Source organism: Sinohyriopsis cumingii, chromosome 1 (assembly GCF_028554795.1).
Source record: "Sinohyriopsis cumingii isolate HCF-2022 chromosome 1, ASM2855479v2, whole genome shotgun sequence".
NCBI classification, from domain to species: Eukaryota; Metazoa; Mollusca; class Bivalvia; order Unionida; family Unionidae; genus Sinohyriopsis; species Sinohyriopsis cumingii.
Window position 1 is genome coordinate 132,858,307 of NC_142961.1, and position 22,308 is coordinate 132,880,614.

At 33.8% G+C, this 22,308-nt stretch overlaps 1 protein-coding gene across 4 annotated transcripts in view; it reads right to left on the bottom strand.

Moving 5' to 3' along the window:
- Positions 1-1,047: 1,047 nt before the first annotated feature.
- Positions 1,048-22,308, bottom strand: part of LOC149807885 (interleukin-6 receptor subunit beta-like) — a 197,527-nt gene continuing 176,266 nt past the window's right edge. For all 4 annotated transcript variants that reach the window (XM_089971622.1, XM_089971604.1, XM_089971613.1 and 1 more), the window contains 5 exons: positions 21,131-21,286; positions 19,528-19,615; positions 18,985-19,069; positions 16,198-16,359; positions 1,048-8,842 (listed from right to left, as the gene is read on the bottom strand). In XM_089971622.1, coding sequence (XP_089827748.1) covers positions 7,805-8,842; positions 16,198-16,359; positions 18,985-19,069; positions 19,528-19,615; positions 21,131-21,286 — 1,529 coding nt within the window. In that variant the 3' untranslated portion in view covers positions 1,048-7,804. The remainder of the gene's footprint in view (positions 8,843-16,197; positions 16,360-18,984; positions 19,070-19,527; positions 19,616-21,130; positions 21,287-22,308) is intronic.

Genomic DNA, 22,308 nt, shown 5'->3' on the forward strand with positions numbered 1-22,308 from the left:
CCCCACAACAACAACAACAACTTACCCTCTGACTTCTAGACATCATAATATGTAGTTTGCTTTATAACCTGAAGTGCAAACAATTCAAAATATTTGGTCACAAAATTACTAATAAAAGTTATTCTGAAAAACAAACAAAAAGCTCAACATTTTTCCTTTGAACCAAAATGGCTTTGACATTTGACTTTTTACAATAAAGAATAAGAGACCTAATCCATACCCTAAGAGAAAGCCCTTCATGATGTTTAGTCAAGGTATGTGGTCTAAATATAAAATTATGCAAACCCCCTTTTCTTCCTTCAGTGATCTTGGCCCTCCCTTCACCCTCAAAATAAAAAAAGTTTCTTCCCCAGTTGAAGCACAAGCAATCCTTAAAGTTCTGTCTTGGTCCGGATTGTGTAACCGTTTCAAAGTGACCTTGACCTATGACCTCAAAATCAATGGACTTCTTTCTTACACAACATGCAAGTCATCCACAAATTTGGTTTAAATTAAGAACAGAATTTGTGCAGAAACCAGTTGTCTTCTTTCAGTTATACTTTAACTTTTGGACCCCAAGATAAAAAAAATCATTTTCCTTATTCCAAGTGCAAGCCATTCTAAATGTTTGATATAGGTCTGTGATGTTGAGCTAACGAAAGTGTTGCCAAACCACTTTTCTTCTTTCAGTTACCCAGGCATTGACCTGTTGACCACAACATTTATATGTTTATTCCTTGTCTGAAAGTAAATCTATTCACAAAGTTTGGTCCAGGTATGTGATTCTTAATTAAAGTTACTGTCCGGGACCTAGTGGTTATTGCATCTGTCTTTGATGTGGGAGGTTGTGGGTTAGAACCCTCGCTGAGTCACACCAACAACGTACAAAAATTGTAATGAAAGCTGCCTCACTAGGTGCGTACCAGAGCATGATATGTTCTGCCTTGCGATGAGTGACAATCCAAAGGCTTTTCTAGTGGCTGGGGAGAGGGAGGGAGGGAGGGAGAGAGAGAGAGAGAGAGAGAGAGGGAGGGAGAGAAAGAGAGAGCGCATTTTACCAGCATGGAATTAACAGAAGGACAAAACTTTAATATACTTAAAGCACATTTCATTTAAGTCCATGAATTTCAAATATATTTATCTGTAAGGTGCACAGCAATTTGGACAATGACATCTACTAACAGCTATACTCACTACAAAAGAATAAATATTCTTTTCAAAAAATGGAGATAATGTATTATCTTTGCAAAAAGGCAGAAGAAGATTAAAAGATCTAACATTTTTCCATTACATAACAATACTGAGGTTGCAATGATGAATATTTCTATATTGTTAGGAATTATATTTCAAACCAGTATTACAAGCCTAAGGTCTGCAAAAATATTTGTGTTTAATTTCATAATTATTATTGGAAATTTTGTATATCCACAAAAAATCTAATTATTACCCTGGTCCTGGATAACACTTCTAAAATGCGTTTTTGGGCTATATTTGTTCGTTTCATTTGAATTCAAGCAAGTAATCTTTTTGTGTCAGTTTTCGTCATTTACACCATGTGTTTTTGATAAAAACTTGTAGAGGCATCACATCACCTTCTGTAACTATTTCTAACTGATAAGAGTACCTAGATCATATTAATTGCAGTAAATAAAAATATTTCATCAACTGCCACTAGAAAATAAGCAATTTATTTTTAGTTTTCATAACTTCACCCAAAATTTGAGAAAGTCCAAAAGATTTTGGATTTAAAGTCTAAATAGGTACATTATTATAAAGCTGAAAAAAGTCATGCCAAATCAGTGACCACAACAGTTTGAATGGAGAACACGATGGTGAGACATTTGTGTATGTACTCTCATGTTTCTAGTTCCTGTTCCAAAAAAGCTTTAAATGTTTACTTTCTTCTACACACCTCCAATATTCAATGAAAGGAGCTATCCACTATTTTACTAGTAAGTGACAGCAAAATTAGATGTCTATGATGGATTGTCTGTAAATGATAGGCCTGATGTACGTCAAGTCAAACAGGTCCTCTAATTTATGCATCAAAATTTACAAAATATGCTTAACTCTCATGCCGCCCAGTAAACTGTGGTTATTACTTAATGCTGTCTTTTTACTTTGACATACAAACTGGAATCCATTTTACAAAGCAAACATCTAATGATATATTCATGAAAACCATTTCATTTATATCTCTCTACTGTGTTATAATTGTAAAATTATCACTACTTCATGGCACTCTCTATGACCTGCAAGAGTCTGAGATACAAGATTTGACTTTGACAATGTTTTACCATGGTCATAACAGGCCATGATGCATGTACTGCTGAATTTCTTGCCACTTAAATTTCATTATAAAAGTTAATTTCATTTAATTATGAGGGTGGTATAGCTTTAAAATAAAAGTGGAAACCTTGCTGGAAAATTTCAGTTGGATAGTATCAATTTGATTCTTTAACAAAAATGTCATCACCATCTTTGGCAAGCACTTGTCATAATGATATCTTGTCATAATGGCTATCATTTACCACCATGTTAAATATAAATCTGCTGGTGTGAGGCAGTGTAAACAGTAAAGCTAAACTATCAATCTCTGTAAGTCAAGTAATAATGCATGTCAGATAAAGGGCTGAATTTACACCAAAGAACATGATGGGTATAAACATGTGTGAAATTTTGTGCCAATTACTCTGACACCTCTGTTGATGCATTATTCAAATCTCAATAGGACACTGATAATTCTTTCAGCCAAAGGTACAAAAACACAACTTATTTTTAACCCTACAAGGCATAAAAAAGATTTTGATTTAAAAATATACATCACATTCATCTTTAGAGTTATCACTAAACTTAGAACATGATTTCAAATAAGAGAATCAGGTTAAATTCCAGTAACAAAAATAACCTTGAAAATTATTCTGAAGCACAAGGCATACATAATTATTTTAGCCTTCTCAACTGAAATAAAATCAAAATTATAGTAGATTTTATTTCAATGTTGCAATTATTCAGTACAAAGTATATTTCTTCAAATACAATAAAATGTCATGGTTTAGGAGATTCCAATGAAAGTAAAAACATAATGTGTACAATACATCACAGAAAATACACTCTTTGTTTACAAGATCATTTTAAAATGCACCAGATATAAAAAAAGTACAACATTAATACATTTAATTCTTTTACATGTAGCACTTACCAGGACAGAAAAATATCACTCATTGTAAGCAGGAAGAACCATTCCATGTCTACAAACCTCAACAAACTAGCCTGCCCCCTCCCCCCATGTTCAGAAGCTTTTCCTGAAACCTTATACGACCTTTCTGTGCTTAGCTCTATCCATGCCAGAAAATCTATTAGTTTTAGAGCAAGCTGAATTTCTATCTGGTATGTGAATTGCATCACAATTCTGCTCACTGTGATGGGGCCTTTACACTTCACTTCAGAGATACATAGATGATGTAATGCATGCATAGGCCTTAATAACTGCACAACTCTTTTTTTCATCAAAACTTGCATTGCAAACCACGTGCCTTCATTCCATCATGCCTTGTGGAAGTAAAGCGACTGATAAAATCTGAACATCATGATTTTCTTTGAACTTATTACCATACATACACTGTCTTCTTAATGCTGTGTCTTAAATAAGTCTTAAAAATTGATCTTACATGACCACACTGAGTGAGACAGAATGCTTAAGAGAATGAGACAGTATGCACCTCCAAAGTGCAAAGCTCTCAACATGAAGGAAGCCAGCTTTTCTAGTAAACATGATGGGCATACCATTATGATGTGTACTTATGATGATGATCTTGCCACTCATGAAATTCATGAACATAATAAAAAATTGGAGCCACAGTGCAAGTATTGTGGTGAATATTTAATATCTTGCCACTGTTGTCAGTTTAATATGGCCAATGATGTAATATCTATACGAGTATCAAGAACGTCTACATACAACCTTAGCACTGTTGATGCTTACACTGGACCTGCTGAAAGACAGTAACTAGATCTCACTATTCAAAAGTCATGTAAAAAGATTATGCCATTAAACATGCAGCTCAAGAGACAATGCTTTACTTCTAGGGCACAAAAAAGAGATATAGAGCAATCATATATTATCTCACAGACTAGCATATCTTAAATTGGGAATGTTTACAGGCATGGAAATGTACACAATTCTATATTACTGATATAATGGAATATTTCAAAGACATACTGTTTATGGGGAAAATCACTGTAGTTTAATTTCTGCAATATCTGGTAACCTGGCTCTAAAAAATATGGTATGATTTTATTAGCAAAATTGTCACCAAAAATAATAATTAGAGATTCATGAAATTAACTATTTAGAAATCACCCCATAAATGGCATATTTATTCTTGGAATGTGCACTAGATCAGTGACTTTAGACACATGATACTGGGACTTACATGGCAAAGTACAGCTGAACAGTGTTATAATGAAAGATAAAAATTACATAATTGGTATACTACTATGTTCCATTCATTAAACCAGTAATGAAGTTCTTGTACAGAAAATTTGTAACAATAAGTTTTGACCTAAGACAATTAAAGTAATTACAACTTTTATTGAGTGAAATAAAATAGTAACCATATATGCCCACTTTTAGTTCAAGTCCAATTGCAAACAACATAGATCCTGACCTGCTGGTGCATAATGTCCTGGCAGATCAAGGTCACTGTTGCTTGTTCTACTGATTCCTCTTAAAATGCATAGACCTGGATTTGCAGTTGCATTATGCAACTGCAGATCTGGGTCAGTGTAGTGTTCAGTAGGGCTGGACTAACAAGATGGTACACAAAATAAACTGCCCACTAAAGGTAAGAATGCAAAATAAAAACATTCTTTCACAACGGATCACTCAAAATTTGATGTTCCATCATTTTGACAGTAGTCATGTGATTTATAATGCTGTTTATTTAAAGAATTTGAAAGTAGTCATGGCAAAAAATGCTGATGTTTTCATCAAAGAATCCGACAGCAGTCATGCCTTCAAATATGTGGACTATTTCTTCAAAGAATCTGAGAGTATTCATGACATCTAAAATTTTATTTAATCAAAAAAATTGACAGTAGTCATGTGGGCAGTTGTAAAATGCTGACTGTTATTTCAAAAAGTTTCGTCCCAGATATGAAATATAAGCAAATGTTCTGCACAAAAACTGTTACCTAATATTTTCTGAAAAAAGTAATACTGTAAAGTCATCTAGGTATTAAATCAGCATAATTCAGGATACAAGTAATGTAGAAATGAATTTACTTTTCATTCTACTGTAGAATGCTATTTACTCGATATAAAAGTCATGGAGAAACAAGACTTTATTTGTCACTGTACAGAAGAATGCTTTATCCATTGTCACTGTACAGAAGAATGCTTTATCCATTGTCACTGTACAGAAGAATACTTTATCCACTGTCACTGTACAGAAGAATGCTTTATTCATTGTCACTGTACAGAAGAATGCTTTATCTATTGTCACTGTACAGAAGAATGCTTTATCCATTGTCACTGTACAGAAGAATGCTTTATTCATTGTCACTGTACAGAAGAATGCTTTATCCATTGTCACTGTACAGAAGAATGCTTTATCCATTGTCACTGTACAGAAGAATGCTTTATCCATTGTCACTGTACAGAAGAATGCTTTATTCATTGTCACTGTACAGAAGAATGCTTTATATGCAGATACCTAATTGTCTGGACTGCTTGCTTATTTAGACCACCACCATGCTGCCTGAAAATTCAAATCATGAACTGCTTAAAAACTGATTATCCAGACAAGCAAGATCACTGTCTCCCATTGGATCTTGATAATTGGTATTTGCGGTATTGGCAGTTATCAAAAGATGACAAAGAGAAAATAAATACTTTATAAATCACCTCATTATAACACAGTCCCTTATTTAACACTGGTTTGATTTTGTATCCCATTATAACACAGCCTCTGACATAACATTGGTTTGATCTTGTATACTATTAGGGCTGTTCCATTTAAACATACATGGTACCCAGGAAGGCAGATTTTTAAAAATATATGCCAGGGTACATTAATTTCACCCAGTTCATATTAAAATGATAAGAATGCATCTATGGGTGAGTACCCCACTTTACAAGTGCCTTCCCTGTGTCCCATGTATGTTTTAAAGGAGCAGCCCTTACACTGGTTGAATTATATTGTTCCATATCATATACCCCAGTAGGAGACAAACTTGCACACATACAACATCATATTTGTATAGCTCCCCCTCAACAGTGTTATAAAAGACCATTGTAATTGCACTGCTACAGGCAATACTATCTTATGTTTTTGTTTTTTCTCAAGTCAATGTTGAAAAAAAATTGATTTTCCCTATTTTCTTGTAAAATATTTAGATATTAAGTTTTTGCAATGTTTAAAAAAAATACCATCTGGGAGGAACAATCATAATTACATCAATAAATAATGTCACAACCCTTGAAACATCACCCATAATGTTTTCCCTGAACTTGAAGATGTGAATCTAACATAAATTGATGAATGTATATAGCATTTTATAGACATTCAAAACTACCATAAAAATATACCAGGTTTTATAAATTACCATATTTTAATTTAATGATCCTCAAATTCCTGTTTCATGACTTCATATCTATTTGTTTTCATCCATCATTCAGTTGCCATTTTTGCCATTCATCTGCTAATGCATGCTTGTCAATAAATCAGCTGAATTCTCATTTTGTCTCCTACAAGCTAATAATTAAAGCACCCAAAATTCTATATTTTTCTTCAGGTTATATCTTTCTTGAAAGTCCTCCCTACATACCCATTTCTCTTTGTCAAAATGCCATATTACATTTGAATGACTAGTAAGGACTTCCAAAAGTACTATTTGCTGATGAGACTGGCATATTTATCCCACCATCATCTGTATTGCTTATGCATTGACTTCAGCATTATAAGGGTATTAATTGTGTTTATTTGTAAAATCAAGATAAAAATCAAGAATTACATGGTGTTTTTTAAAAGAGTACAAAACTGCTTTGTTTTTCTAACAAAAAGCCCCAGATACAACTGGCTGGCTATTTTCAAATAAGTTTTTTTAAATACTGTGTACAGTCAATGTACAGTAATGCTGTGTGACAATGATGAATTTCTAATAACAAAAGCTAAATTCAAACCATTATTAAAACTTTAACAAACTGTATTGACCAAACATTCCAAAATATAAATCAAGACAATTTGAGAGCAACCTTTACTACTGTATGCAAGAAACTGTCAAAGTTTGCTTAAATCGTAGGAAGATTTTTTCTATAGTTCTTAAGAAACAATGAAAACTAGCAATGATTTATGTCTTAGGGTAATGAAAAATTCTTTCCTAAGAAAATGAAATCTAATAAATAAATAACAATGGATTATTCAGATGGAACATTTCTAAGTTATTACACTTTCACAAACTTGTGATTTTTGAATATTCAGAGTGTTAATATATTTTTAGACTTCAGGCATTTGATGGCATGAATCAATTAACTTTCCTAATTTCCCAGGCTTACAGATTCATTATTTTCAACTCAACCACAAAAGTAAAAAAGGATAAAACTATATAGAAATTTCCCCTTAATGGTAGTATTGTATTCACTTGGTCAAAGGTTTAGAAACAAATATCATGACTGACTTAAATATATGTACATGTATTAATATCATTTCATTCATAAAAGTCTGGTAAACTTTGATTAAATAACTTTAATACAGACATTAAATTCATTATACTGCTGGCAGCAAGCGATGCACATAAATAACAATGAAAACATGGTGGAGCATCACAACTCAGTCGTATTGCTTGGATCCACTGGCATAAGACTCAGAGAGTTGTAAAAATGAGGCGGGAGATTCATCACTTGGCTTACTGGCCTTGTGCCTGGTTTAATACTCAGAGAATTATTTTGTCTCAGAGATGCATACTCCCCATTTGAACTTTCAGTATGTGATTTAATATCATCACAAGGATAGGAATAATTGTCAAGGATCTGTCCTTGCTGTATATATCCATCCTTACTCACTTCTATACAAATTCCAAGCTTTGAGGGTTTAATGTCTGAACACTGGGAACATTCTTGCAAACCTTGCAATTGTTTACTGACACCGAATGTATCATATAACTGACATTTAACATATGAGTTTAGCTGCTGGTCACAATTTTTCTTATATCCATTTCCACTTTCATGTGACTCAGCATCACAAGTGTCATCATCCAGGTTTTCATCAAAAGAAGTTCCATCTGAATGCATGTGATGACAAAACTCTTTCAATCTCTCTTTCTTGATTGATTTCAGTTTTGAGCCTTCAAAATCTAGCTCATTGTCAGCACTTTTTGTTCGAAAATCAAGAGTTTTTGATGAAAAAGTGCTTAATGTACAAGACACTGGTGGAAGAGATAGTGTACTTCCATTATATTTTTCAGCTTGATCAGTGGAATCAGGTTTTGGTGCAAGTAAATCACCTGTGGAACCTTTCCGATTGAGAGAAGCTTTACGAGAGATATTTATCTCCTTTTCAATTTTTTCTACAATATTGATGCAACTGTATGGATTTACCTCCCCTGTTTTGTCTTGTCTTTCTTCTGCATGCTCCTTCAAATTCTTGGAATCATTTTCCTCAGATGCTTCTGAGCCCTTACTATCACTCACAATTCCAGAATCACTATAGTTCTTTTTCGATTTTTTTTCACAAAGGCGAGCAAAAATGGATGGATGAAGCCGCATCAACAATGTGTCTGCTGACTGGCTTAAACTTCCGTGTCCACTGTCTTCATTGTTTCTCCCTAATTTGTTCTCTTTCTTGGATGAATAAATCTGAGTCTGTAAAAAGGAAGATAAATTTGCCATTTCTTAAAACAAACATTTTTGAACCTGCAAGACAAATTTGAAAAGTAAATGGTTGTGTTTTAACAAGTTTAATGCTATTTTTCAGCACACGGCAGCCAGTTTATTTGCTGCAGGAAAAACCACTGAGCCACGGGTAGCAACTGGAAAGCTTTCTCACATATCTATGTTGGTTGAGCTAAGACTCAGGTGCCTACATGGACAGAGGTAAGATGTGTGAGTGATCTGTAATGGTGAGTGCTTTAGACTACCAGAACACCTGGGGTTTGCAATAAGCAGATGGTGTCCCAGCAGGCTACAAGGGTCCAGATTAAGTAGACAAAAAAGCAATGTAATATCAATATTCTGGCAGTATCAATAATTTATTTCTTTGTAAAGTGAAAGTTCTTGAAAAAAATGAAGATGTCATGATTATATGTAATTGCTCATTAGGTTAGGTGAATCCAACACCCAGACACCAAGCACGATATTTGTTGGACTACTATGCAATGATACCATGAATAACTGAACAAATGTTATGTAACATAATTTCTTTGTTGAGCATCAAAGCTCTGGCAAACTAAAAAAAGAACCATTAATTTGTCTTCCACTATTATGCAATTAAAAAAATATTCTGATTAACCCCTTCCCAAATACATGTGCATCTGGATGCACTTACCTTACTTCAATGCAAGCACATTTCAATGTATCTACCACATTTCAATTTAAGCATGTTTCAATATCCCTACTATACAAGCACATCCAGAATTAAAGCCTGTGGGTCATTTGCATGGTCAATTCATAATGCCACCTGAATAACCACTCCAGTAAAACAGGGCTTCTGTTTCCATGACATCACTGCACATGCTAATGTATTACATGAATCACAGATAGCCAATCAGACATAAGAGAACACCAAAAATTCACTCAAATGCAAATGGCTGCTGCCATCACTGAAAGTACAAATCCAGACTATGACATACATTTTTGAGGATTAAACACATCTTAAGACCTTGTCAATAATCATGACAACCTGTTTTATCAATAAAAAAGAACAAAACAAGTCCAAATAGACTACACGGCAATGACAATAAGTGCCAATACTGAAGTCCATTTTAAGTAGAATTTATGGCAGATTAACCTAGTATTAACCACTTTATGTACATTAGAAAGCAAAAATGTTGTTCCTTATCATTTTATAGCTTAAATGGAAACTAGAAGCACAAAATACTGAATATAAAATATTAAATATGCATAGATTAATACAGTTTTCCTCAGACAACTATAACTGAATACTGTCAACTGGAGGCATGCCGTTTTATTACTAGAAAATTGTGCAATGTAGCAATAGACATGACTAAACTGAGATGAAGTTCAGTGGTAAGTGCTAAGCGAGAGAAGATTCACTGGAAATCCTGATAAATGAAAAGAATGATATTTATGATACAGATCAAGAAATAATTAATCTTAACTGTTAAACTTTTACCATAATGCTTACTGAAATGACCCTTAAATTATGAAGTTATGGACCAATGGTAAAAAAAAAAATGAAACTAAGATCATAGCTGTAAATATTGACTTCTCCTGGTTTGGTCCAGACAAGGGATTAAGACTATTAATTTATAATGCTGCTCCATACAAATTTTGCAAGTAATAATAATAATAATAATAATAATAATGCTTTATTTATAGAGGCTGACTCATTAGTCAAGGACTATTCTCCCTTGATGCCCTCTTAAGGAGTATTATAACAATACACATTATATGATGAATTACTGTTTATTTTAACATGTCTTATAGTATTAAAATACTAAATTCCATTATCTATTAGAAACACATAAATGCTCATGATTTATCTTCTTAAATACTGTAACATTTTCAGCAGATTTTACCTGTAGTGGAAGCTTGTTCCACAGAACTGTACCAGAGTATTGGAACGTCTTTTTAAATTGCTCTGTGCTTGGTTTTGGTGCTAGAAGGTTTCCATGTGATATTGATCTCAACCGGTATTGTGTTGAAAAAAGCCTGAATAAGTCCTGAAGATACTCTGGTACAGTTCCATGTAGATATTTATATAAAAGAACTGCCTACATCCTAATACATCCACTTCCAACAGATTTTCCATTAGCCTAATGCCTAGTTGTATTAGAAACATCATTTTCCATTGGTTATTCTGCTCGCACATGAGCAGAAGGATAAAAGTTGGAGTTCTTTTGTGTTTTTTATTTATTTTTTGCTTAACAGATCCATCATTTCTGTATTGAGACCACTCTTTATTCCAAATGCCCTCCTTATCCTAGCTTTTGCAAAGGTTCACCTGTCGGTGTGTAGTTCAGACTGGTCTGCCTTAGATCTGAGGCCAAAAGGTCTAAAAATCCGGACACAAAATCGGATTCTAACCACGGGCAAATTTTGGGTGGAAAAAAAAAAAATGGGTCCAAAAGATTAGGTTTTTCCCTCTGTATTTTGTAGTGCAACAAGAACATCCAGATTATTTAGTATCATTGTAGAGCTATATCTGTCTGGATTTTTCTAATACCACCCCCTTTGTGTATCTTAAATGACCTTGATGCTGCAGAGCTCGGAAGTAGGGTACAGCCTCAGCCTCATCACGCCTACAGGCAGGATTGGGGCTGAATGAGTTAAGAACATTTCCTCATCAAACTTTTTAAAGTCCCTCGATTGTATTTTAATGTGTTGACCATTTTTAGATATTTCGGAACATGTCTAGTTTTACAGACTGGGTAGTGGTCACTCAATGCGTACAATGGCACATTAGTTTCACTTATGTTTTCAGGTTTATTAGACATAATCAATGATAGTAGCACTTTTATCTTTACTCTAATTAGGGTGTTAATTAACTGAGTAAACCTTTTAAGTTTCAAAGTTACTTATCCATGTTAATGGTAGAGTTTTCATGCAGTCAATGTTAAAATTACCTAATATGATACTTTCTAAATCTTCCTTTAGCAATGCTTTTTGAATTTGCACCTCAAATCTATCAATCCAATCAGTTGTGGAACTAGGTGGCCTGTACACTGAACATGAATATTGGCTTTGATTGGGCAAGGGTTACTTCAATCCAGATACTCTCTACTCCAATAGTCTCTAGATCAACATGTCTGTTGTAACTAATGGAACTGTCTTGATAGAGAACACCCCCACCCACCATGGAGTCCCCATCTTTTCTTTCAAAGTTGAACCCTTGTATATGGAGAGCCAATTCATCAGTATCATCAGAAAGGAAGGTTTCACATAGACCTAGAATGTCTAGTTCATTGTAATATTAATTTAAACTCATTCAGTTTAGGCAGGATGTGTTGAATATTGAGGTTGATTACTTGCAGACCTCTTTTGAGGAGGCCAAAGACATGACAATTTTGATCAGATTTCTGGATTGGTTTTCAGACAAGGTAGTATGCAATGTATTGTGTTTAGAGTTTACAGGTTTCTTTTCATCACCTTGATTATTTACATAAACACTTGAAGAAGATAACATATAAGATCCATCTGTTGTACCATGACCACATGTAGTGGATACATGAAAATATTCAATATGAGACTGATTTACATAAGTACAAGAAGACATTGATATATTAAACACTTGAGGAGCCTCAGTGGGAGAAGTAGCTTGAACAGTATCACATAGTTGTTTACATGTTAACAAGCTGCAATTTGTACATAAATCAGATAGTGCCTGAAACCTGTTTATAGAATTATAATTATTACATTGAAAAGTATACACAAATCTAATGCATCTTGTTGCTGGATATGTGTTGCAGAAGCCTGTACATCATTGTTAAAAAAAGGGAAACAAAACTGTTTTCCATGCAGACACCGCTGTGTTATATGACCGTGCTATCCACAATAAAGGCAGTTTTCTGACTCATGCCTAACTCCTTTTATAAGTCTTATGTACTGGTCTATATTCTTAAGGAGCAAGGCAGTACCCCAGTTGGATAAGTGAATTTGGTCTCACTGGTATAATTGTTGGTTCACTCAACTGTCTTTGAAGAAGGTCCTGTATTGCAAAAGAAAGAGTATTTGGAAATTTTCACACAACGTATTTAGGGTATCATTTAGTGGAGTCATAAGTACATCCCATCTTGGCGGTAAACCTGAGATGATTATTTTACACTCAGTGTTTTTGAACTTAATGGCATTCAACAAGCTTTCATAATAATCCTCAATGACCTTCAAAGATTGGCCATTACTGTAATTATTGCTACCAATGAGAAGAATTTCAGTATGATATGGTGACATATCCATTTCCAATATTTTTTCTGCAATAGTATTGACAGTTGCACCTCTCAGGGTTTTAACGTCAGTTTTATATAACCCTCTTGTTCTTACTCCACTGAGTATTGATGATCCTATGAGAAGAGATCAGTCTTTAATTATGTTGCTGATTTTGACAAGTGTGGGATTCAGATGCATTACTTGGACTGCAACTTTCCATGACTAGACTGACTGAAAGTTTCCTGACTTCTGTATTTAGTATTTGTATTTAATTTAGCTTAGTGCTGTATTTAGTATTTGTATTTAATTTAGCTTAGTGCTGTATTTAGTATCTGTGTTTAATTTAGCTTCATGCTGTATTTAGTATGTGTTTAATTTAGCTTCATACAGTATTTAGTATTTCTATTTAATTTAGCTTCATGCTGTATTTAGTATTTGTTTAATTTAGCTTCATGCTGTATTTAGTATTTGTTTTTAATTTAGCTTCATGCTGTATTTAGTATTTGTATTTAATTTAGCTTCATGCTGTATTTAGTATTTGTATTTAATTTAGCTTCATGCTGTATTTAGTATCTGTATTTAATTTAGCTTCATGCTGTATTTAGAATTTGTATTTAATTTAGCTTCATGCTTTATTTAGAATTTGTATTTAATTTAGCTTCATGCTGTATTTAGTATTTGTATTTAATTTAGCTTCATGCTGTATTTAGTATTTGTATTTAATTTAGCTTCATGATGTTGGTAATTGGAGGTTGTCTTTAGAGCGGTTCCTTCAGTACCTGTACCTGGATTTGATGTTGAGTGAGACACATGATGGTCAGTGTTTACAGTATGTGCTTTAACTGATTTTTTTTCTCTGCCCATCTGTAGAAAAGAGTCTTCTTGTTTAATTGGTGAGGTTGCATCTGTTTGTGTGTATAATACATTTCTCTAATAGCCAGTTTTGGTATGGTCTAAGTACCCTGACAGGCTCTTGTGTTTTGGTTCTTTGACATGTTTTTGTATTGTATTGTCTGGGTTTCCTGGCACACCATTTTTGCACTGGGTTTATCGATTTGAATGCTGTGTAGACTCTTTGATTTTAGTGCAGAGAGTTCCTGTCCTAACCTTTCTACTTGGGCCTAGAGATTACATATCATTACTGAGCACTGCATGGAGGTGCAAGTCTGGTTATGGATTCCATGGAACCTGAAGGAAATTGTTGGACCTATCATAAACTGGGGTCCTGGAGTTTCCTCCACATTGATTGCAATCTGGCCTACTTCATGTAAATCTGTGTTACTGTTTAACTGGATTTTGAGATCTGTGGGCTTCAGGGCTGTGTCTTGAAGCCCTTGGCTGAGAGGTAATTAATTTCAAACTGATGTTATCTACCATTTGCTGACAAGCGTTGATAAAATAATGTACCCATTTTGTATAGTCTGGCCTACGTGAATTTTACCAGTTGTTATGTGGAGAGTTTTACTATGACCTTAGTACTTTTGCAACAAACAAATGTACGCATGTAACAAACATATTGCACATATAATATTCTGTGTGTGTGTGTGTGTGTTTGAGTGATTGTGTGTGTGATTTGGATTTTTAACGTAGCTTTAACAATTTTTCAGTCATATTGCTACAATGTCTGCAGTGTGACAGTTTATAGTTATGTCTAGCAGACATGTAGCATGATGTCCTACCCAGTCACATTATCCTGACACCAGGCTGACCAGTCCTAAAACTAACCTCTTAATGCTGAACACCAAGCAAGGCAGCTGTTAGTATCATTTTTATAAGTCTTTGGTATGACTCAGTCGGGGATCGAACCCATGACCTCCCGCATCCGAGGCGGATGGTCTAACTACTAGGCCACTGGAGCGGTCTATTCTGTGTGTATAAGAAACATTTGTGCACAATAAATATGTCATACCTTATATTAACCCTTCCCTCATAGCACCTACTACTGAACTACAGCTCAATATACATGTCTGTTGCTACACTGTACAAATTGTTTCATCAACAGCACAGGATGCCACCAGCGGATGGTAATGTGGCTGGCTGGGAAATACTGCACATTGATATATGCATATTTGAAGATTTTAAGTTCAATATTTAGTGCCTACCATTTCTTTTTAAAGTATAAAATTATAATCATCAAACATTCTTGCTTACTTGTACATCAAAAAGTGAGTCCAAGGATAGTGTGTTAGAAGTAGATTTCACATAATATTGTGTTTCAGAATTGGTGATCACTGTTATAATTGTGTAGATCATTTGGGATTGTTTTGTTCCTGTTTGTTTATAAAAACGTTTCATGATTACTGACATGGATGTTTCCATCAGATATAGCTATCAACTAAAAATGTTAATTGTTTATCAGGACCTATCAGAAGTGCCTGTATGCAGATATAACAGGTGTACTGAAATGTGGTAGAGGTGTTGAAATGCAAAATTTATGGAAATGAGGTAGGGGCATCCATGTGCAATTTTATGTGGGAAATGGTTAATTTTTAGCAATTTTTGTTCAGTTAATTTTTAAGGATGTCCTACTTTTGAGTTAGTTGTATTTTTAAGTAAAAATATCAACAGATAATAGGAAAGTGGTTTTAGTATCTAACATTACCTCTGTAAGAATGTGAAAAAGTTTGTTTTAGATTCAGATACTGAAATTTAGTTTTGATGAAGAGGTCGCAAGTTCAAAGCCCGCTGAGTCATACCAAAAACTTTTTAAAAAATGGTACAAGCAGCTGCCTCGCTTGGTGCTCAGCATTAAGAGGTTAGTTTTAGGACTGATCAGCCTGGTGTCAGGATAATGTGACTGGGTGGAACATGATGCTACATGTCTGTGGCATCATGTCCTAGTGCTAGACATCATTATAAACTGCCACACTGCAGACATCATGGTGATTTGACTGAAATATTTTTAAAGCTACGTTAGAAATCCAAATCACACACTGCAGTGTCATAGGAATTGGACTGGTCATTTTCAAGGAAAACTTTCTTTCAAGATTGCCTTAATTAATTTCATATTTATAGGTTAAATATTTACCCCATTTCAAATTCTGGAGTGAAATTTAAACTCTGTGCCAAAAAAAGCTTCTAAAATTACATTTCTACATAAAATGATAACTCACTTTTGAACTCCACATTTTAAACTTGCTTAGGATAAGTGGGGCTTCTGCCCCAGCCCCAACTGACCCAACTGAGGAAGTGGGACTTGGGGGACTTGGTATCTTCTCATAAATCCCATCTGAATTGCTCTCTGACCCTGGGGTAATAACAGGAGGAGGCATGGGCTAAAAAAAACCAGAAAATATTCATGCAAATAAATCAACATCATCATTAGTTAAACAGTCTGAGTCTATAAAGATTCTGAGTCACAAGTAAAAAAAACTTTCAAAATGTTGACTGGGACAAGTTTCCCTACATGTACCATGTCACATTATGTTACTACTCTATGGTCTTAATCTAAGTAACAGAAAAGAGCAAAACCAATTAGTAAAATTCAACAAATTTAGTTCCCAAGAACAAAAAGTGAAAAGTTTAAAGGAACTTAATGGTACTGTGAATTAAATCCAAAAAAGTTTTATCACAAGTCCAAAAGTATAAAGTGTTCCAAATGGAATGTGCTGATGTACTAATAGTTCTGACATATCACAATAATATAAATCACAATAATATAATCCTGAATGTTTTTAAATGAAATCACAATAATCCCAAATTAGTGATTTAGTCTGAAAAGTCAATGAGCAGTTTGCAATTCTTATGAAATAATTTAAATATATCATCTAAAATTATAACTGAACAGAACTAAAAGACTGATTCCACTACAGATATTATGATAGGAATGAATAATTCTGATGCAAACCACCTTAATATACAAACCTAAGACTGAATAAGAGGACCTGGATGATGGTCAAAAGTTCATTTCCAGAACATTCTAAGCTATAAACAAAGGTCTTATACTAAGAACATGACAAGCTTCAGGTAGACCAGAAATTCAGAATAGGAAAACCAATGTCCTCAACTCAGATCCAAGTAAACATGTTTAACAAAAATGATATTAGTCCTACCCTCAATTATGGACCAAGGTAAATCACAAAAGTACAAATTAAATACACATAATACAACATCAAATTAAGAAAGAAAATACTTTTTATTATACCTCAGTTTTAGAATCCAGTCATTAGACACAATTCAAACATGTGGCATTCAACATATTATAATTATTCCAAAACAAACATTCCCTTCTCCGAAGATGACATTCTTTGATTCTCAAGGTCATGTTAAAGTATTCTTATGCGACATCTATATTACCCTGCAAATGGAACAGGCCCATATGGACCTTTCTAGCAGTGACCACAAAAATAAATCAGAAATACTACATTAGCTGTATGAAAAATGTACATTTGTTTTAACTACTAACTTTTGGCTAATCAAAATACTTTGCACAAATGGGTAAAATCAACATGGATTAGAACCGGAATAAACACACAACATACTGAAAAATCATTTACATTCAACACTCACTTTAACTAGTCTACATGTCTATAACTTTTGCCCAATATCATGAAGTCCACAGATTCTGTCCTCAATCTAACTGCTGTATTGCATCGCTCCCATATTCTTCTTTACAAATTTCTAAAGCAGTGCTGAATTGTCCTTTTTCTGATTGGAAATGCATACATGTCAACCCCCTGAGAGGTTTCAGCATAATTATTGCTATTAAAATGACAAAAAATGTAATTTGGGCATAAAAGTGTAATCTCTACATTACATGACTGAATTGCAGCATGCATGAATAAGATACATTTTTACTACTAATCTGATTCTGCAGCTGGTCAAAATTCTTGTGACACAGGGCAAAATCCATATGGATTAGAACCAGGATACAACCACAAAATGTACTGAAAAATTATTTATATTCAGCACTCATTAACTGTTCTACATGTGTAAATTTCGCTGAATGATCATGAACTGGAAATCTGCAGTGAGGTCAGGTGCTCAGATTGCTGTATTACATTACTCTTGTATACTTCTTTTAAAGTTTGTAAAGCAGTGCTTTTTATTCATTTTCTGACCTGACATGTTCTTTTAGGATGAAAAAGTGCCATCCGCTCATACATTTTCCTCTATTAAAACATCCACAACTCACATTTTCTTTCAAAGTACAGATTGGTTGACAACTTCCCTAGCTTATCAATAAAATGAATCTGTCAAGAAAAGTTCACACTTGAAGAAACCCATCTGTTTTCTTGGAAATGGGTCATTTACAGTTGTTATAAATAGCAAATAAGGAAAGTAGTAATATGTTATTCTCATGCAACAGTCACCTTTTTAAGTACATTCTCAACTTACATCAGTCAAATCAAAGAGATGATAATAAAAAATGAAGAATTTTTTTTTATTGATTTATTTTATTTCATTTTATACTGTACCAAAAAGGCATAATCCACACACAGACTAGCATAATGCAGAATTTAGTGGAAAAAAGTGTAATGATTAGGCCAAAAGTGTAATGGTTGGCATGTATGCATAATGGTATTTTAAGCCTCAGATTCAAAGGACTATCATTTCCTTTTACCAGGTAATTTTGCTGAAATTTATTTAAAAAACCCACAATTATTGCCACTATCTTGCTTGTATGAAAACGAAATACAAATCATGACTGTTGCCATCATGATTCAAAACTGGTTCATTAGGTGGACACATCACAAGAGTACAAGGTCTGGCCCAACTCAACTTGTTAGCAAGCAGCCTCTTACATCTAAACACAACAGTTTAAATGATTCATTGCCCACTTGTGGTGTAGGTCTTACTACTCTTGTGTACAATGACATCTCAGGTTGACTGGTTGTCATATAACCTCACACAAGGGTAATAACTGTATACCATAAACTAAAAGTGCTAAACATTCTTACTATAGGTGGCAGTGGAGGCAGCGTATTGGGCACATCAATTGGGACTGGCTCAAAGTACTTGTGTTTCACAGTTCTATACAGACGTCTGAAATGAAAGTATGTTATTTAATCTATACATCATAGTGTACTGTCATAAAATTTCAGGAATTTAGTTAATTCAGTATACTAGCAACAAAATTTTAATTTTTTGCTGATTTAAAATAAACATTGTAAGACAAAGTTTCTCTGGATAATAACATCTGTTTTGCTCGATTTATGAAATTTTATGTTAAAAGAAACTAAATTTTGAAATACAAAATTAGTAAATACATTAATGCATTTTAAAATATGTTGTGAAAATAAGTTTTTACTTCTCAATATTTCTTAAAAAGAATAAGAATTATGAAGAAATGCAAAATTCGCTAAGAAGTCAATAATGCTTAATCTTCAATAAAAAAAATCAATAGCCTTTTTATAATCTTAACATTCATTATGGGGAAATCCAACAAAAGGTCAGTAAAAATTTATGACTTGTAAAATGTTTACCAAAAAATATATCCTAACCTTGTACACAGAATGGCTCCAAACAAGAAAATGATGAGAAAAAAGAGGGAACCAACAGCAATTCCACCAATTTCACTTGGGTTCAGTCCTGTAAAAAAATCCATGTATCACAATATTTTAGACACTTAATACTGCCATTCAAATATAACCAAAATCTGAGGTCATGCAAAAGTTAAATTTCACCATTTTTAAAACAGACAAAACAAACTAGATTCATAAAAGGAATCCGGAAACAGGACACATAATGATGCAAGGATTTTCCTAAAAAAACTGGATTTTCTACAGGGTTATACACTATAATCAAACCCTATAAAATTTAGCAATGTCATTATTGAGAAACAAAAAGGTCCAAAATGAAGTTATATGATGAACAGAATCTCAAAACTAAATTCAGAAAACTGAAATTAATGAAATTTGTTCAAAATTACCAATGCCAAAATTACCTTATTGTATGGCTCAAATTACTGTCTACATTGGTTATTATGACCACCTTATCACATGGCTAAAACTATTCTTCCCTATTTCATTTGACTACCTTATCATATGAAATTATTGTCTTTCTCATTAATTTGACTACCTTATCATATGAAATTATTGTCTTTCTCATTAATTTGACTACCTTATCATATGAAATTATTGTCTTTCTCATTAATTTGACTACCTTATCATACAACTCAAATTAATGTCTACTCTGGTTAATTTGACTACCTTATCATATGACTCGTATTAGTCTTTTCTTGTCAATCTGATTACCTTATCATATGACTCGTATTAGTCTTTTCTTGTCAATCTGATTACCTTATCATATGACTTATATTCGTCTTTTCTTGTCAATCTTATCATATGATTCAGATTACTGTCTTTTCTCGTTAATTTGACTACCTTCTCAAATGACTCAAAGTACTGTCTACTCTTGTTAATTTCACTACTTTATCATATAAGGCTAAAATTACTCTCTGGTCTCATTAATTTGACTACCCTGAAACCATGGAACTGCATATGATCAACAGGATTGAAGGATTTATTGGTGATATATCACCAAGTAGAAATGGTATTTATATATGTTGTAATCCCACTGAAAACAATCCTAAAACCCCACCAGTGAGGTATGATGGCTCACCTACAAATATAATCATAACCCATGAGGGCTCGTAATCTTTTATCCTGTCCATGCACAAAAATATTAACAAGCCAGACATGAAGATTTGCAATTTTATCAATATGGTACGAACGGACAGTCCATCAAAAAGAAATGTGGATGATTAAATTTAAGTTATAAATTTACAGAATTTAACTGGAGGACATATTAGCATATGCAGCAAAAGTAAAAATTGATTTAAACTGGATATACACATAGCAGAAAGAAAGAGAAAGTAACATGTATGAGTTGCTTCCCTCTGTCTGGATTTGGAGGGGGCAACCTTAATGTAATGTGATCAGGTAATGTATTTGCCATAGACACAAACCACTTCCCAATATTTCACTATATGAATATGATTGTTGAACAGAAGTCAGAAAAAGACTAGTTTATAAATTTTATTCTCATATAGGATTTATTCTGTCTTATTTACCATCCTCCTGCAGCAATGCTTCATACACTTACTTCTGTCAACCACCTCCTGGAAAATGGGTTCAGTGGTAGGACTGGCTCCTTCCTCCGATAATGCCTGAAGCCACACACGGTAACGTACTCCTGGGTCAAGGTCATACAGGGTGAAGCTGGAGAATCTGTTGCTCACACCAAGTTTTATTACTTCCCCTGAAATGGCAAATGTTAAACTTTGAAGAATAATGACAGAAATAAATATACCATGAAAAAAAAAACAGTTATGTTGTTGGTAGTTAGAAATGTGTAAAAGCAGCAACCAGTTTTGGTCTAATTTGTCTGAAAAGACACATACAAAGGCCATATGGTTAGCAAACGGTGGTGTGAAAACATTAAAAAATCTAATTTGACAGAAAAAACATGCAATGTCCACATGGTTGGTAAATAGAAATGTGTGAAAACAGTAATAAATTTAGTCTCATCTGACAGAAAGGACACTTGCAATGTCTATGTGGTTGGTAAATAGAAAAGTGTGAAAACAGTAATAAGTTTAGTCTCATCTGACAGAAAGAATACTTGCAATGTCCATGTGTGTGTGTGATTTGGATTTTTAACATAGCTTTAACAATTTTTCAGTCATATCGCTACGATGTCTGTAGTGTGGCACCTTAAAGCGATGTCTAGCACTGTGGCATATTGCAGCAGACGTGTAGCATCATGTCTTACCCAGTCACATTATCCTGACACCAGGCTGACCAGTCCTAACACTAACATGTTAATGCTGAGCACCAAGCGAGGCAGCTGTTAGTAACATTTTTGTAAGTCTTTGGTATGACTTGGCTGGAGATTGAACCCACAACCTCCCACATCCTAGTCAGATGCTCTAACCACTAGGCCACAGGAGGGGTTGCAATGTCCATGTGGTTGGTAATAGAAAGGTGTGAAAACAGTAATAAGTTAAGTCTCATCTGACAGAAAGGACACTTGCAATGTCTATGTGGTTGGTAAATAGAGACCAGTAAAAACAGTAATTAGTTTTGTCTAATCTGACAAAAAAGACAGCTGTAATAACCATTTGGTTGGTTAATAGAAAGGTGTAAAACATTAAGCAGCTTAGTTTTATTTGCTAGAAAACACCTGAAACGGTTATGCAGTTGATGAATAGACTGTGTAAAACAAATGAGAAGTTTGGTCTAATCTGACAGAAAAGACAACTAAAATGGTCATGTGGTTGA